Source organism: Dendrobates tinctorius, unplaced genomic scaffold, assembly GCF_039654945.1.
Source record: "Dendrobates tinctorius isolate UK_male_01 unplaced genomic scaffold, ASM3965494v1 ptg000086l, whole genome shotgun sequence".
NCBI classification, from domain to species: domain Eukaryota; kingdom Metazoa; phylum Chordata; class Amphibia; order Anura; family Dendrobatidae; genus Dendrobates; species Dendrobates tinctorius.
The window spans coordinates 5,149,671-5,166,157 of NW_027361754.1; the positions used below are offsets into that span (position 1 = coordinate 5,149,671).

General features: G+C 52.1%; 1 protein-coding gene across 2 annotated transcripts in view; it reads left to right on the top strand.

Annotated features, from left to right (window-relative positions):
* Positions 1 to 380: 380 nt before the first annotated feature.
* GLB1L2 (galactosidase beta 1 like 2) overlaps positions 381 to 16,487 on the top strand; it is a 33,945-nt gene continuing 17,838 nt past the window's right edge. The window contains exons 1-6 of one of the 2 annotated variants that reach the window (XM_073584965.1): positions 381 to 774; positions 12,014 to 12,211; positions 12,591 to 12,659; positions 13,236 to 13,331; positions 13,688 to 13,796; positions 14,485 to 14,577. In XM_073584965.1, coding sequence (XP_073441066.1) covers positions 530 to 774; positions 12,014 to 12,211; positions 12,591 to 12,659; positions 13,236 to 13,331; positions 13,688 to 13,796; positions 14,485 to 14,577 — 810 coding nt within the window. In that variant the 5' untranslated portion in view covers positions 381 to 529. Of the gene's footprint in view, positions 775 to 2,150; positions 2,309 to 12,013; positions 12,212 to 12,590; positions 12,660 to 13,235; positions 13,332 to 13,687; positions 13,797 to 14,484; positions 14,578 to 16,487 lie in introns of those variants that run through there. The other variant, XM_073584966.1, reaches the window with a different exon arrangement.

The following is a 16,487-nucleotide window of genomic DNA, read 5'->3' on the forward strand; positions in this document are numbered from 1 at the left end:
TCGCTCTATCAAAATACGACATTTGTTAACTCGTATGATAAAAGACGTAGAAAGAAGAAAAACGCAGCGAAGGAGATAAACGGCAGCTCGCCACACAACCAACCGACCCTCACACCAGGCCACAGATGGGAGAAAAAAATGCCACCGCTTTTGGAAAATGGCGAAAAAAGATTATTTTTCAAATATTTTTTTCATCACTGACATAAAGAAAAAGCTACATGTTGGGTATCTCTGTAGTCGTCCTGACCTGGAGAATCGAGGTTTCTGCGGTCATGGTCTGCTGACTTTCTGGGATTAGGTTGTTTTAGGGTTAACCTGGATGGCCTCACTCTGGGATTCTGGGAGGTGTCTTATAGCCTCATTGTGGGGCCAGTCCCTGTTGCTTAGGCCTGTTTCACACGTTAGCGTCAGTTGCCAGCTGCCAAAAAGGCGGAGAACGGCTCCGTGTCCGTCGAGACACCAACGGGTGCCACCGGACCGTTGCTTTGACGGGATCTGCCGATGTAGAGATGTTAAAGGAACCGCAGGCATGAAAAAAAGTAGCGCTGAGGTAGCGGGGCCGCGGGACCGGGACGAGCAGCGAGAAGAGAGCGGGGCCGCGGGACCTGGACGAGCCGCGAGGAGAGCGGGGCCGCGGGACCTGGACGAGCCGCGAGAAGAGAGCGGGGCCGCGGGACCTGGACAAGCCGCAAGAAGAGAGCGGGGCCGCGGGACCTGGACGAGCCGCAAGAAGAGAGCGGGACGGGATGAGCCGCGAGAAGAGAGCGGGCGACGGTAGGGGAGAGAGAGATTTTAGCGGCTCCCGGGACGGCATGTATGGGTTAAAATGCCTCCCGGCCGGGCATGCGCACCTCAAAATAGCAGTCCGTCAAAGTAAAAAAAGTTGCAGGGCCCGTCTCATCCGCCCGGGAGCCGCTAAAATGTTGGCAGATCCATACAAAAACGGGTGGGACGGACGGCCGTCAGTCAAGATCTGCCAATAATGTAAGTCTATGGGGGAAAAAACGGATCCGTCCCTTTTTTGGCGGATCCGTTTTTTAAAAAAATTGGCGGATTTTTACTGACGGGAAAAAACTGATATGTGAAACAGGCCTTATACGCTGACTGTGTTTGACCCTGTTGTACCTGTGCTAGTGATTTGTGCCTGACCTGTGCAACGTTTTGTCTGGTTCTGATTAGGCTGTGTCTCTGTTACAAGTTTTGCCTGCCCCTTTTGTACTGTGCTGCCCTCTCTGTGTGTGATCCCTTTGGCTGAGTCCTGACTATCCGTTCTGTCTTATCCTTTGGTACTGTTGTGCTATCTCGTGCTTTGACCCCGGCCTGAACTGTTTACGTCTGTCTATGCCCCTTGGTAACTTTGTCCCGGAATTACCCTTCTAGGAGTTTTCCTTCAGCTCCTAGCTCTCTGGAGCTTAGGTCACGTGCTTCAGGTGTCCTGCTGGTCTAGCACGCATCTTCACCGCTGCTGCCCGCTCCACAGGTATCTTAGAGCACAGTTTGTCTTCCTCCGGACACGCGCACTGTTCATGACATCTGCTCATTTTTACTGCAGAAAGCACAGCATAAAAATAAAACCCTAAAAACTATGGCGGTAGGGTGGGGTTTTCACTACATTTTGTGGTAAAATAATGGTGTCATTCAAAACTACAAGAAACAGCCGCATACGGAGACAGGAAAGGACAACGCTGACGGAGGTGTGAAACTAAATATCAGTTTGTCACATTATGAGGGGAGAGCACCACATAATGTTTTGGAGGTCCCCGCCTGCTGTTTTCGGGGGCTTTACCCCCTTGAAGACTTAGGAAATGTCTAAAATAAAAACTGTCCTTGTTCCCCTTAGCGACCAATCACAGCGCAGCTTGCATTTCGTATTCTGCTGTTGACAAATGTAAGCTGCGCTGTGATTGGTTGATCGATGGATTGGTCGTACAGTGTAGTGGCACGACGCCGGCAGCAGCAGGGTGAGGCCGCTTCTCTCTGCACCTGTCGCGGCATTTATAACACTTTACACAGATCACTTATTGACAATGACAGCTGCAGGTCACTAAAATCCTTGCAACCAATCAAAGCAGCGCTTTCATCAGAACAGCCAATCACAGCCTTGGCTTTGCTTCGAGGGGGCGGGACTGATGTATCCAATCAGCAGCTGTTGTTAGAGGTCCGCTTGGAGTTGCCATGGTGACCCGGAAGTGGCGGTTTCGATGCAGCGGAGCTGCGAGGACTGAGGGAGCGGAGAGATGAGGCGGGAGCAGCGCCGGCGGCTGAGCGCCCTGTGCCTGCTGCTGTTGCTGGCCTTCGTGGTCCTCAGGTAACACCGCTGCATGCTGGGGGTTGTGCTCCCGGAGTCCCGGGCAGTGAGAACAACAACCCTCATCGGCGGATCAGAGCATTGTCAGCGATCACCCCCAGGCGCGGTTATGGGGGTCGCACGAGACACAGTAGACTTTAACCCCTTCTTGACCAGTGTGATTTATTTTTTATTTTTTTTCTCTTCCAGATCCAGGACCTTTTCTTTATTCACAGGTTCGGGGTCAGGGTCGGGCTCAGGCTCGGGTTCATTATTTCCAGGATAGGTCGTGGTTTTGACAAAAAATGTTTTTGCCGGAAGATGCATTGAAATAAAACGCAAATGTGGAAGACTAGGGGAAAACCGCGTCACGGCCGATGTTTTCTGGTTCTGATCATTGTGCAGTGACGGGATTCTCCAGGACAGGACGGTTACAGCGACACCAAACATGTGATTTCAAGGGGTCACATTTTCCATTTATAAAAAGAAAAATCTTTTTGTCCCCTTAGGCTGTGTGCACACGCTGCGGATTGGTCTGCGGATTTTTCCGCACGGATTTTGTAAAAACCGCAGGTAAATCCGCAGGTCAGAAGACCTGCGGATTAGCCTGCGGTTTATCACCTCTATAATAGAACAGATGGCAAACCGCAGCGGAATCTGCAGAAAAGAATGACATGTCAATTCTTTCTGTGGATTGGAAACTGCAGCAAAAACCGCCCTGAAAATTCCGCACCGTCTGCACTGCGGTTTCCATTTCCCTTAGGATATAATGGTACTGTACAACGCAGCAGATTCTGCTGTGGATCCGCAGGGCCAAATCCGCTGTGGATCCGCAGTAGAATCCACAGCGTGTGCACATACCCTAAAGCTTTTTGCGGAGGTTTTTCCAAGGATCTGGATTGTACTGTTAAACCCTCCACAATTTAGGCTGCCAAAGCTGAACTGCGCCTTTAAATGACCACAGTCGGCATGACAACCCGCGGGGGTTTCCACTGATGTATTTTGGATTGTTTCTTGCTGTCAGTGAATTGCAGCTTATGAAAACCTATGCAGAATGTGTGTTTCTCACAGCTGAGGTTTTGTTACAGCTGTAGTAATGCGGTGTCTGCAGCTAAGTGCAACGGTGACAGAAGACTCCACTTTAGTAGACGTACCTCACAGGTCACAGGACGGTCCGGCACCTTTGTCTTGTCAGGTGGTGGGTGCCCCTCGTGGGTCACAGGACGGTCCGGCACTCTCGTCTTGTCACCTCACGGGTCACAGGATGGTCCGGCACTCTCGTCTTGTCTCCTCGCGGGTCACAGGACGGTCCGTTGCCCTCGTCTTGTCACCTCACAGGTTGGTCCGGCGCCTTTGTCTTGTAAGGTGGTGGGCACCCATCACGGGTCACAGGACGGTCTGGCGCCTTTGTCTTGTCAGGTGGTGGGCCCCCTTCGCGGGTCACAGGATGGTCTGGCTCCTTTGTCTTGTCAGGTGGTGGGCCCCCTTCGCGGGTCACAGGACGGTCTGGCGCCTTTGTCTTGTCAGGTGGTGGGCCCCCTTCGCGGGTCACAGGATGGTCTGGCTCCTTTGTCTTGTCAGGTGGTGGGCCCCCTTCGCGGGTCACAGGACGGTCTTGCGCCTTTGTCTTGTCAGGTGGTGGGCCCCCTTCGCGGGTCACAGGACGGTCTGGCGCCTTTGTCTTGTCAGTTGGTGGACCCCCTTCGCGGGTCACAGGACGGTCTGGCTCCTTTGTCTTGTCAGGTGGTGGGCCCCCTTCGCGGGTCACAGGATGGTCTGGCTCCTTTGTCTTGTCAGGTGGTGGGCCCCCTTCGCGGGTCACAGGATGGTCTGGCTCCTTTGTCTTGTCAGGTGGTGGGCCCCCTTCGCAGGTCACAGGACGCTCTGGCGCTTTCATTTTGTCAGGTGGCATGCGCTCTTCGCAGGTCACAGGATGGTCTAACGCCTTTGCCTTGTTAGGTGGCGTGCACCCCTTGCGGGTCACAGGAACGTCTAGCGCCCTCATTTTGTCAGGTGGTGGATGCCCCTCGCGGGTCACAGGATGGTCCGGTGCCCTCCTCTTGTCACGTCTTGGGTCACAGGACGGTCTGGTGCCCTCATTTTGTCAGGTGGCATGCGCTCCTTTCGAGTCACAGGATGGTCCAGCGGCCCCCTCTGTTGTTGTATTAGTGCTCTATAGCCAGGAGCGCCTGCTCTGGTCACCTGAATGCAGTTCTCCCCGTGTGTGAATTTTCTTGTTTTCTTGTCAATTGTGATGACGATCAATCCAATCGCACACGGAAACAAGGGTTATTTCATACGTCTTTATGTCTGCAGTGTCTGAGACTTACTGCCCCCGCTGCTCATCTGTGTCCGCTTTGGATCCCTGCTTATTAGGTGTTTTATGCTGATGTATGAACAGAGACTTACAGAGCAGAATGGAGCCTGGAGTTCAGTAATTCACAATTTATTCATCCGATTAGTGCCTGTTAAGGCCCCTTTACATTTAGCGATGCACCAGCGATCCCGACCACGATACGACCCGGTCAGGATCGCTGGTGCATCGCTAAATGGTCGCTAGTGAGCTGCCACACAGGCAGACCTCACTAGCGGTGCAGCAGCGATACTTACCTTTTAGACGCGGTGATCCTGACGTCCTCCCGTCCGCATCCACGAGTCGCTCGTCTGCGCCAGCAGGAAGCCCCAGCAGGAAGCACCCGACGAGAAATGGAGCTGCGCGATCAGCGATGGACAGCGGGGGAGCCGGTCGGAGGTAAGTATCACACATAGCGATATCGCTGCTGCGTCCCGAAATCGGTGATGCTTTAGCGATATTGTTAGCGATATCGCTATGTGTAAAACCCCCTTTACCTCCGACCGGCTCCCCCCGCTGTCCATCGCTGATCGCGTGGCTCCATTTCTCGTCGGGCGCTTCCTGCTTTGGAGACGAGTGACGCGTGGACGCGGGCGGGAGGACATCAGGATCACCGCGTCTGAAAGGTAAGTAACGACCGCTGTATCGCTGCTGCATCACTGTGAGATCTGCCTGTGTGGCAGCTCACTAGCGACCATTTAGCGATGCACCAGCGATCCTGACCGGGTCGTGTCGGGATCGGTGGTGCATCGCTAAATGTAAAGGGGCCTTAAGTATCACACAGCGATATCGCTGCCACGTCACCAAATCGGTGATGCTTTAGCGATATTGTTAGCGATATCGCTATGTGTAAAACCCCCTTTAGACTGCTGCATGAAAACATGTAATCTACTGTGACCTCACAGCCAGCAGTCCTGTGACCGGGGCATGCCGTGTGACCTCACAGCGAGCAGTCCTGTGACCGGGGCATGCCGTGTGACCTCACAGCCGGCAGTCCTGTGACCGGGGCATGCCGTGTGACATCACAGCCGGCAGTCCTGTGACCGGGGCATGCCGTGTGACATCACAGCGAGCAGTCCTGTGACCGGGGCATGCCGTGTGACCTCACAGCCGGCAGTCCTGTGACCGGGGCATGCCGTGTGACATCACAGCCGGCAGTCCTGTGACCGGGGCATGCCGTGTGACCTCACAGCGAGCAGTCCTGTGACCGGGGCATGCCGTGTGACCTCACAGCCGGCAGTCCTGTGACCGGGGCATGCCGTGTGACCTCACAGCCGGCAGTCCTGTGACCGGGGCATGCCGTGTGACCTCACAGCCGGCAGTCCTGTGACCGGGGCATGCCGTGTGACCTCACAGCCGGCAGTCCTGTGACCGGGGCATGCCGTGTGACCTCACAGCCGGCAGTCCTGTGACCGGGGCATGCCGTCTGATCTCACAGCCGGCAGTCCTGTGACCGGGGCATGCCGTCTGATCTCACAGCCGGCAGTCCTGTGACCGGGGCATGCCGTCTGATCTCACAGCTGGCAGTCCTGTGACCGGGGCATGCCGTCTGATCTCACAGCTGGCAGTCCTGTGACGTTATATATGGAGAGGATTATTGCCAGACGTTTTGCAGCCTTTCTCTCGGTGGAGGAACTGTGTATTAGTTGGATGGTTGGATCAGTGTGCAGCTTATTATCCCGTCCACACCTGACACTTCTCCCAGCTGAGGGTTTGTTACAATGTATTTTTGCAGGTGACCTTTCAGTCTATGGCTGAAATCATGTGTTATGACTGAAGCATCAAGAAAACAAATTTGAACCAACCCCTTGATGGATGCCTTCAGTGTGGAGGGGCAGACCGGGTCTCTGGCCTCTTGTCCGTCTTCTTGGGTAGAGGAGTGTGGGAGACCGTGCGCTCGTATCTGCATAAGAAGACATCTTCAAGGGTCCGTCCACATGGAAGCCTCTGATGAAGTCTTGAAGGTGGATTTATATGTGTTATCCAGATGGTTTATGTCTGAGGATTGTCCGCACTGGACACAATAGTGGCAGTCCCTCAGCTGTGAGCAAGACTGAATCAGGACTGAGAGCAGAAAATATTCTTATTGACTGACAGCAAGCAGAGATCTTGTAATCAGGAATTGATTGGTTGTTCTTGACTACACTGCTCCTTTACCATGGATTGTCTTGTTTAACTCCTTGTGGTGGAGGCCAGATTTTGTGCTGCTCTGGGTCCTTGTATGGGGGAAGGGCAGCCTGACCTATTACCCTGTCTTTCACCCTCCCTATTATCACCATCCTGTGATCTATACCTACAGGGCCCTGTAGTCTCCGGGACACACAGCACCTTGTACTAACCAAAGTGTCATCTAATCCCATGCAAATGTCACAGGTGGAATTTGCATCTGGCCGATGGTGCAATAGATTTTCTCATAGTGCCCCTTAAAGGGGATCACAAGGATCACAGCCCTGTAGACCGCCATAGAGACGCAAAGCCCCCATTGACGGTATATTTCCCACACTGAACACGCCGTCCGCCATGGCCCGTATGCTCCCCGCACCGTCCGCCATGGCCCGTATGCTCCCCGCACCGTCCGCCATGGCCCGTATGCTCCCCGCACCGTCCGCCATGGCCCGTATGCTCCCCGCACCGTCCGCCATGGCCCGTATGCTCCCCGCACCGTCCGCCATGGCCCGTATGCTCCCTGCACTGATCACGCTGTCAGAGGTCCTGATGTCCAGGATGAGACCAGTTCTTTTGCGTGAATGTTTCTCAATCAGTGACTTTTTTTGATTTGCTACAAATGTTTTGTGTCTTTTTTAGTATCATATTTTGTTTAATTTACGGTATTGATTTTTAGGCCAAATAGACTTTTCACGATTTTTTTTTTTTTTAATTTGTTTATTTATTTTTTGCAAATCCATCAAATACAATTTTTTTTAAAAAAGTTTCCAGGCTTTGGGTATTTTGGTGCCAGTTTGCAAAATGTGCGACTGTTCACAAAAAATTTGTAAAATAGGTTAAAGATTAAAAAAAAGCATTTTTTAATATGGTGCAAAATTCCTGAGCCGTTTGCACCATTTTGAAGAATTTTAGTGTAAAAAAAAAAAAAAATGAAAACCACAAATTCTAAAAACAAAAGTGACTTAAAAAATGAATTTGAATAATGAGCGGCGTTCAGTTCTCTGTGGTTTGCTAGAAATGATTTCCTGATTGTTTTGGGTCTGTGGCGTATTGGAGGGTCTCCCTGCGGCCGCCTGCCCCGTGTCTCTGTGTATTTTCTCCGGTGCTCACTGTGACCTCTGCTAAATCTGTCCTCCTTCTCCGAGAGCTCCCTCCCCGGGGGACACCGGCTACTCCTTCCACCAGGGACGTTCTCGGGGCCTCCTGCTACTTCCATAATTACATCCCCGGGAATAAGAGTTTTTACCTTGTGATTTCTTCACTCCCTCACATCGCCCCTTGAGAGAAGTGGATATTCGCACAGGCGCCATTATCTCCCTCCACAACGTGATATAAGGATGCATACTACATGGTGTCTACGTCCATTCATCCTGAGCCTCCTGCTTCATGAATGTGTTGGCGTCCCAGTGGTTCCCAAACTCCAGTCCTCGCGGACCCCAACAGGTCATGTTTTCAGGATTTCCATAGTGTTACACATGTGAGAGAATTCCTGATGCCTTGATGATACTTCCATCACCTGAGAAATACTAAGGAATTCCTGAAAACATGGCACGTTGGGGGCCGTGAGGACTGGAGTTTGGGAAACGCGGTGTTAGACTTTCCTTACATTGTTATACACTTGGTACTCCAGCTGTTGTGGGACTATAACTCTCAGCATGGCTGGACAGGCTGCAGCTGGGGCACTGAAGGTTGCTGATCCCTATCCTAGATGGTAGGTGGCATATAAATACTACAACCCACTCCATCTTTCCCCCTTGGGGTTAGTGGCAGTACGGATCAGTCTCTCTTTTGCCTACAGCCCGTGGGACCCTGGCAGCGCTCATTATACCCGCACCGCGGCTTTCAGAAACATAATAACAGGAAGGCGTATAAATGTCTCCTCCAGAGCCGCAGTTATATATCACCCTCCTGTATATGGCGACCACCGTGACCCACAATGGGTTTGAGTCACCCAAGAAGATGGCAGCTACCGGGCACAGAACCGGACTGACCCCCATAATGCTGACTGTCAGCCAGGGAGGACGGAGACGGTCAATGACCTGTAATCACCCGCCAGTAGCAGCTGCAGACCCCCCCATTATATTAGGGATAAAGGCATAGGCTTAAAGGAAAATTCCATAAACCTTTCATATTCATCTCCACGACGAGCTGCTGGTGAATGGCGTGTTACACTGTGACTGCCAGCGGCAGCTGCAGAAGTGACAACTGCTCTCTGGGACTGTGGAGTCAGTCGGTATAAAATGGTGCGACTCCTACAGTATATAATACATTGGGTGCAATAGTGAGCCTGCAGGGCTGTGGAGGCAGGGAAATGGAGGAGTCGGAGGTTTTGACTCCAGCCCTGCTGCTCACAGTGATTTTCTCTGTTTTCCTGAGCAGTTGTCAGACTCGGCTCCCATTTTCTGTGCAACATTTCCTCTCTCCCTTCTTTCCCACTCCTGTTCGTGCATGTGTTGGGTCCCCTTCCCCATTCATGAGAGCGTGCATGCGTGGGTTGGGCCCCCTTCTTCCCCACACTCGTCCGATCCGTGCGCCACCCCCCTTGTCCTGTTTGGTCTGTGCTTCGGTCCCCCCTCCTCCCCCTCTCCCCTGACCTGGTCTGTGCTTCCCTCTCTCCCCTGACCTGGTCTGTGCTTCCCTCTCTCCCCTGTCCGGTCTGTGCTTCCCTCTCTCCCCTGTCCGGTCTGTGCTTCCCTCTCTCCCCTGTCCGGTCTGTGCTTCCCTCTCTCCCCTGTCCGGTCTGTGCTTCCCTCTCTCCCCTGTCCGGTCTGTGCTTCCCTCTCTCCCCTGTCCGGTCTGTGCTTCCCTCTCTCCCCTGTCCGGTCTGTGCTTCCCTCTCTCCCCTGTCCGGTCTGTGCTTCCCTCTCTCCCCTGTCCGGTCTGTGCTTCCCTCTCTCCCCTGTCCGGTCTGTGCTTCCCTCTCTCCCCTGTCCGGTCTGTGCTTCCCTCTCTCCCCTGTCCGGTCTGTGCTTCCCTCTCTCCCCTGTCCGGTCTGTGCTATCCTCTCTCCCCTGTCCGGTCTGTGCTATCCTCTCTCCCCTGTCCGGTCTGTGCTATCCTCTCTCCCCTGTCCGGTCTGTGCTATCCTCTCTCCCCTGTCCGGTCTGTGCTATCCTCTCTCCCCTGTCCGGTCTGTGCTATCCTCTCTCCCCTGTCCGGTCTGTGCTATCCTCTCTCCCCTGTCCGGTCTGTGCTATCCTCTCTCCCCTGTCCGGTCTGTGCTATCCTCTCTCCCCTGTCCGGTCTGTGCTATCCTCTCTCCCCTGTCCGGTCTGTGCTATCCTCTCTCCCCTGTCCGGTCTGTGCTATCCTCTCTCCCCTGTCCGGTCTGTGCTATCCTCTCTCCCCTGTCCGGTCTGTGCTATCCTCTCTCCCCTGTCCGGTCTGTGCTATCCTCTCTCCCCTGTCCGGTCTGTGCTTCCCTCTCTCCCCTGTCCGGTCTGTGCTTTGACTCCCGCCCCCCCTTGTCCCATCCGTTGATTGCAGTATTTCTGGCAGATTAGCGGTCCTGTCGTTCTCTTCGTTGTAAGTGAAGGGTTAGTTGGGTACATGTACCCCTCTGGCCTGCGCTCTGTGGCCCCCTGGAGAGGCATGTAATGTGCTTATACGCCGTACACTGTGTAGTTTGGATATTTTCCTCGGTAATAATGGTGCTTCCGCTCTGCCGCTGCGGACATATCTCCCCTCTTCCGATATTAGTCGTGACGTTAGCTGCCTCTCGTTGGTCTCTCGTGCTTTTCACAGCTGAGGCTTTGTTACACTTGCGTCTCGGCTCTGCACTGATTTCTTCAGCCGTTCTGTGAAGGAAATCTTTCCAATGGAAATGTCAATATTCGTGCTGCTTGTGGTCTGGTCACCGCCTGTCACCACCATGGACGGCAGAGCTAGGAAATCCTCCTGTACAGAGTACCTCCGTTCTGGTGTGGATCCTGGTGTGGATTCTACGGAGTAGGACACTGCCAACACTGGAGACAGGTGGTCCATGTTCAGAGACCCCACCGATGACCAAAATAAAGGAGGCCCCATAGTCTTTGTATTTTGTTCATAGTCAGTGAGGAGCCCTGTGCTCCTCTGTTTCCAGCAGGCCCGTAGTCAGTGAGGAGCGCTGTGTTCTGCTGTCTCCGGCACTCCCATAGTCAGTGAGGAGCGTTGTGCTCCGCTCTCTCCAGCAGGCCCATAGTCAGTGAGGAGCGCCGTGCTCCGTTATCTTCGGCAGGCCAATAGTGAGGAGTGCTGTGCTGTTCTGTTTCCAGCAGGCCCATAGTCAGGATTGCTGTGCTCCACTATCTCCGGCAACCCTATAGTCTGTGAAGAGTGCTGTGCTCCTCTGTTTCCAGCAGGCCCATAGTCAGTGAGGAGCGCTGTGTTCCGCTATCTCCGGCAGGCCCGTAGTCAGTGAGGAGTGCTGTGCTCCTCTGTTTCCAGCAGGCCCATAGTCAGTGAGGATTGCTGTGCTCCACTATCTCCGACAACACTATAGTCAGTGAGGATTGCTGTGCTCCACTATCTCCGACAACACTATAGTCAGTGAGGATTGCTGTGCTCCGCTGTCTCCGACAACACTATAGTCAGTGAGGATTGCTGTGCTCCACTATCTCCGACAACCCTATAGTCAGTGAGGATTGCTGTGCTCCACTATCTCCGACAACACTATAGTCAGTGAGGATTGCTGTGCTCCGCTGTCTCCGACAACACTATAGTCAGTGAGGATTGCTGTGCTCCACTATCTCCGACAACACTATAGTCAGTGAGGAGCGCTGTGCTCCGCTATCTCCGGCAGGCCCGTAGATCATGAATGGAGCAGTGGAGGATATTCGAGCCGACAATGTAGCACTCTATTTTGGGGGTCTCTGGAGGTCCCAGCTTATTCCATATCTTTATCCTTGGTACAAACTCCTTTAGAGGGTTGCTACTGATTATGCCCCCGATTAACCTGTTAATGGCTGGAAGGCACCAGAGACCTATTGATGAGCGTCACAGACTTGGACATTGACTTCCAAGATAAGAAATGAGCTGAATCTTGTGGAGTCCTTGGACCTGCAGGTTGTGTGCGCCGTGCAGCCTCCGCATACAGTAAGGCTACATACTGTTCTGTATATGGGGAAGTAATGTGTCCAGAGCGCGGATACGTGTAGAGGAGAGGAGTGCTTTTTCCAGCAGCACAGAGTATTTCTGGTAACGTTGTGCTTTTCTCTCCTCGCCCGCAGGCCGTACCTCCAGGATTCCTTCTCCTTCAGGATGTGGAGCCGCCATAAGGGTCTGCAGGCAGAGAACGGGCAGTTCCTGCTGGAGGGCGAGCCGCTGAGGATCCTGGGAGGGTCCATGCACTATTTCCGGGTCCCCAGAGAATACTGGAAGGATCGGATGATGAAGATGAAGGCCTGCGGGCTTAACACGCTCACAACGTACGTACCACGTGGCGAGAAATGGGGGGATGCAGCCAATGACGGGCAAGCACGGTGTCACATGGTGCAGCCCGTTATCAGTCCTCCTCTCCGCTCACATCCGGATCTGCTGTCAGAGGGGTTTCCGGAGCCCTATTCACTTGTTTGGAAGTTTGGCCGAGCACAGATCTGATACAAACTCTGTGACCTATGAACCTGCGGCCCCCGTACACATGACGGTAACCAGCCGACCATCTTGTGTATGGGGGGTGAGGAGAGCGCGGACCCCTGCTGATGTATAGGGATGTCTCTTAACTCCCACAATGCACTGCCGTGTCATACCACTGATGTATCTCGTGTGATGTGTCTGATCAGTACCCGAACCTTTCTTGTGTCCTAGGTACGTGTCCTGGAACCTGCACGAGCCACAGAGGGGCAAGTTTGACTTCTCTGGAAATCTGGACCTCAGGTAACGTCACACGGTGATGGCCGAGCTGCCATCTGCGCCTCCCAGAGATGAAACCTCAGCGCTCATCTGTATACCGTCTATTGTGCTCTGTTACCAGCCGATAACTCACGAACCGAGGAGACGATGTCGGCCGATCCTGCCAATATGGGGGCGGTCAGCCAGCAGTCTGTATGGGGGCCTCCCGATGTTCCCATATCGTCCCCCTCACTGGTCGCCTCCGTTTTCCTCCTCTGCAGAGATCGGCGATCCTTTGCTCCTGCTTCCATCATGTAGCAGTGACACGGGGCACGGAGGTCTCGTCCATTCCTTTATTTCCTACCCCAGCACAGGACTAGATGCACCTCTAGAAGCCAGAGGAAAAGCCGAGGGCACCAGCGAGGGGGCGACACATGAGGAAAGTGCAGTCGCTCTTCAGTTACATGGTGTGGACGGTCACTTTATAAATCTGCCTGATTTTGCGCCTCCGTTTCTGATCTCCACATATTGACTCATTGCACTGCCATCTTTGTGACATCTTTGTCTTCTTGCTCTTCTTCCGTCCTAAATCAAAACCCTCATCTCCTCTGCCCCCTACAGGTCATATTTGGACACAGCCGCAGAGGTGGGATTATGGGTGATTTTACGTCCAGGACCCTATATCTGTTCAGAATGGGATCTCGGGGGGCTGCCGAGGTGAGTTCACACACAGAGACTGGAAAATGTCCTCCTGCGTCACATCAGCAGAGATGCTTGCCACGTGTTGTCGCCCTGAGTATTCGGCACTATGCCGACAGCCACATGACCGGCCCCCAGAGGACGGCGGGCTCCCGGGGCGACGTGTGCTCGATGCTTTATCACCACAGCACCAGATAACGAGGGGAAAGGAGAAGCGGGAAAGATTTTAGGGCTCTGGGGAGGTCTAGTTGTTTCTTACTCAGGACAAGACATACAATCTGAGCCAGAAACTCCTGAGGTTGTAAGGGAAAGAAATGAGGAAGTTCAGATCCCCGGTCCGAGGTCCTGTAACGCTCACTCTGTTTGTCTCTTAGCTGGTTACTACAGGACAAGGACATGCAGCTGCGGACCACCTATAAAGGCTTCGCAGAGGCCACCGAGGCTTACTTCGATCAGCTGCTCCCCAGGGTGGTCCGACATCAGGTGGGTGCACATTCATCGCATTACCAGCTCTGAACAGCAGTTGGCGGAGGCTCCGGGCACCTGGGATAGTAGTGCCTAGTATTGGGGTGTGTTCCCCTAGGCACAGAATTTCCTGACGCAGATTTTGCAGTGGAAGTTCTGCTGCACATCTCACTATTTGCCGTAGATCTCGGTTTTGTGAAATCTCCTCTGCAGCAATCGTATTACACAGCGAATTTTCCACCCATAAAATCCACTTCACATGCACCCTGTGTCCACCCAGCCTTAGACCATACACCTCTCACCGAAGAATTTTATCCTCCTGGGCGGGGGTCAGCGCTGGCTAGACTGGGGCCGAGCCGATGGATCCTAATCGTTCCCTCCTATGTCTACTGTCTATATATCAGCTGTGATGAAGAAGTGGGCTGGCTCGGCCATTAAAATCAACAGCCAGCCCCCTTAATGCACAGACCTGATGATGTGCCGACATAGGAATATGCATCTGATGGGAATCGGCCCCATTCCCCACTGGTATACGGCTGTAGTATTCTCCATGATGGGGCCCTTACATGTCTTGCACTTATCACAGCATTGAGACGGGGATTATCCACACCCCCCCCCATACCCATTGTATAATCCTACATCTGGATCAAAGAGACAGGATATTATATAGGAATCGTAAATGTAAACCATGTCTTTGTCTCTGCAGTATACCAGGGGAGGCCCAATAATTGCCGTGCAAGTGGAGAACGAGTACGGCTCATACGCCAAGGACGCCAACTACATGGAGTTCATAAAGACGGTGAGTGCGGCCTCATGTCACAGCGCCTTCATCTCAGTAAATCACTTAAAATTTTACATCTACATTTTCAAAATACCTGAAAGCTGTCAGTGAATCTGCACGCCCCAGCCACGATCTCGGAAGTAGCACAAGTGTGTCCAGTGTAGAGAAAGCGCTGGTCGTTTGCTGCAGTGTGTCAGGCAGACAATATAGGAATCCACACGCAAAGTTTATTCGAAAGTTTGAGAACTTTTTGGCTCCCTGGTTTTCCAGGAGGGCAAGAAAAACCTGTTGAATCCTGTCCTGCCTCTATGGTCATCATGTACGTCGCTGCCGCAACAATCTGCTGTACACCACACGTGGACACCGCAGCTCTTACATGTGATGGCGGCATTTAATAGGCAGAACCGCGGAGTATGTCCATTCTGTAGCCCATCGGGTGTCCGGGGATCGTCAGTTTTATGTTACACTGTAATATTACAGCATCGTAGTGGATTGTGTTTAGGTATTCAAGTCCTCCAGGGGATTAATAAAAACAAAAGCTGCAAGATTGTCCAAACTAATTAAATGTTTTTATGTTCATCCCATATAGTGAATGTCACAATGCAGAAAAAAAATGAAATTCCAGATTCACTTTTTTTCATAACTTTGCCTCCACCCAAAAAAAATCAGAAACTCATATGGACCCTAAAATGGTATCAGTAAAAATGACAGCGCAAAAAAAAAAAAACAAGCCCTGACATAGTGCCATTGTCGGAGAGAAAAAAAAGCTAGCGCTCTGTTAATACGGCTAAATACTCTATAAATTTGGTTTCACAAGTGTACTCGCCCGTAGAACAAAGTGTACAAAGGAACAAGCAAAGGTGACCGCTGGAAAACGCCCAATAAACAAATATATATATTTCAGCATTCAGTGGAGCCATACGAAAGCTTGGTTTGTGTGTGCATCCAGTCGTTAAAAAAAAAAAAAAAAAATATATATATATATATATATATATATATATATATATATATATATATATATATATATATATATATATATAATGTATGACGGTCTGCACACACAAAACGAGCTCTCGTTTGGCTCCATTGAACGCTGAAAAAAGCAAAATATCATGGCAGAATTGCATTTTATTTTTACCCCACTTGGAATTTTTTTTCCTGTACATTATACGCTAAGATGCATGGTGTGATGTAAACATACAACTTGTCCCACAAAAAGCAAATCTTGTGTGGCTGTAGGGAAGGTACAATACAAAAGTTACGGCTCTTGGAAGGCAGAAGAAAGTAAAGCACAAAAATAAAACAGGGCAAAGAAGTGAAGTAGCAGCATGGAGCGTTGAATTGTCTTGCTTTTCTCCTTCGTCTCATTGGGGGACACAGAGACTGTGGGTGTGTGCTTCTGCCGTCTGGAGGCTGACACTAAGTATACAAAAAAAGAGTTAGCTCCTCCTCCGCCGCATACACCCTCGCCCCCAGACCGGGCGTAACTCAGTTTTTTGCTTAGTGTCTGATGGAGGCACACGCAGTCTGGAGCTCCAGACTAGATTTTTTTTTTTTTTTTCTTTTTTTCTATGAAGATAAGACAGGGGCGACGGATCCTACAGAGAGGGTCCGATCTCCCCAAATCATCAACGGGCGACCACGTGTGAGTAACCCTCCACGTGCTTCTCTCCCGCACCGAGGGACACATCTTGGACTTTTCCCCAGACAACCATTTTTCTTCTTTATTTTGTAAAGAGGCGGCAACGCATCCTGATAAGAGGATTGCGGTTTCCCCATCGTCCCCAACGGGCGAGCACGTGTGGGTGATCCTCCACGTTGTTCTCTCCTGCAACGTGGAAATGCCCCTACCACCCCTAGGTAGTGAGTCCAGGGGTGGAGTTGGAGGCGCAGGTAAGCCGGGGATTGAAGCGGAGAGCGGTACAGTA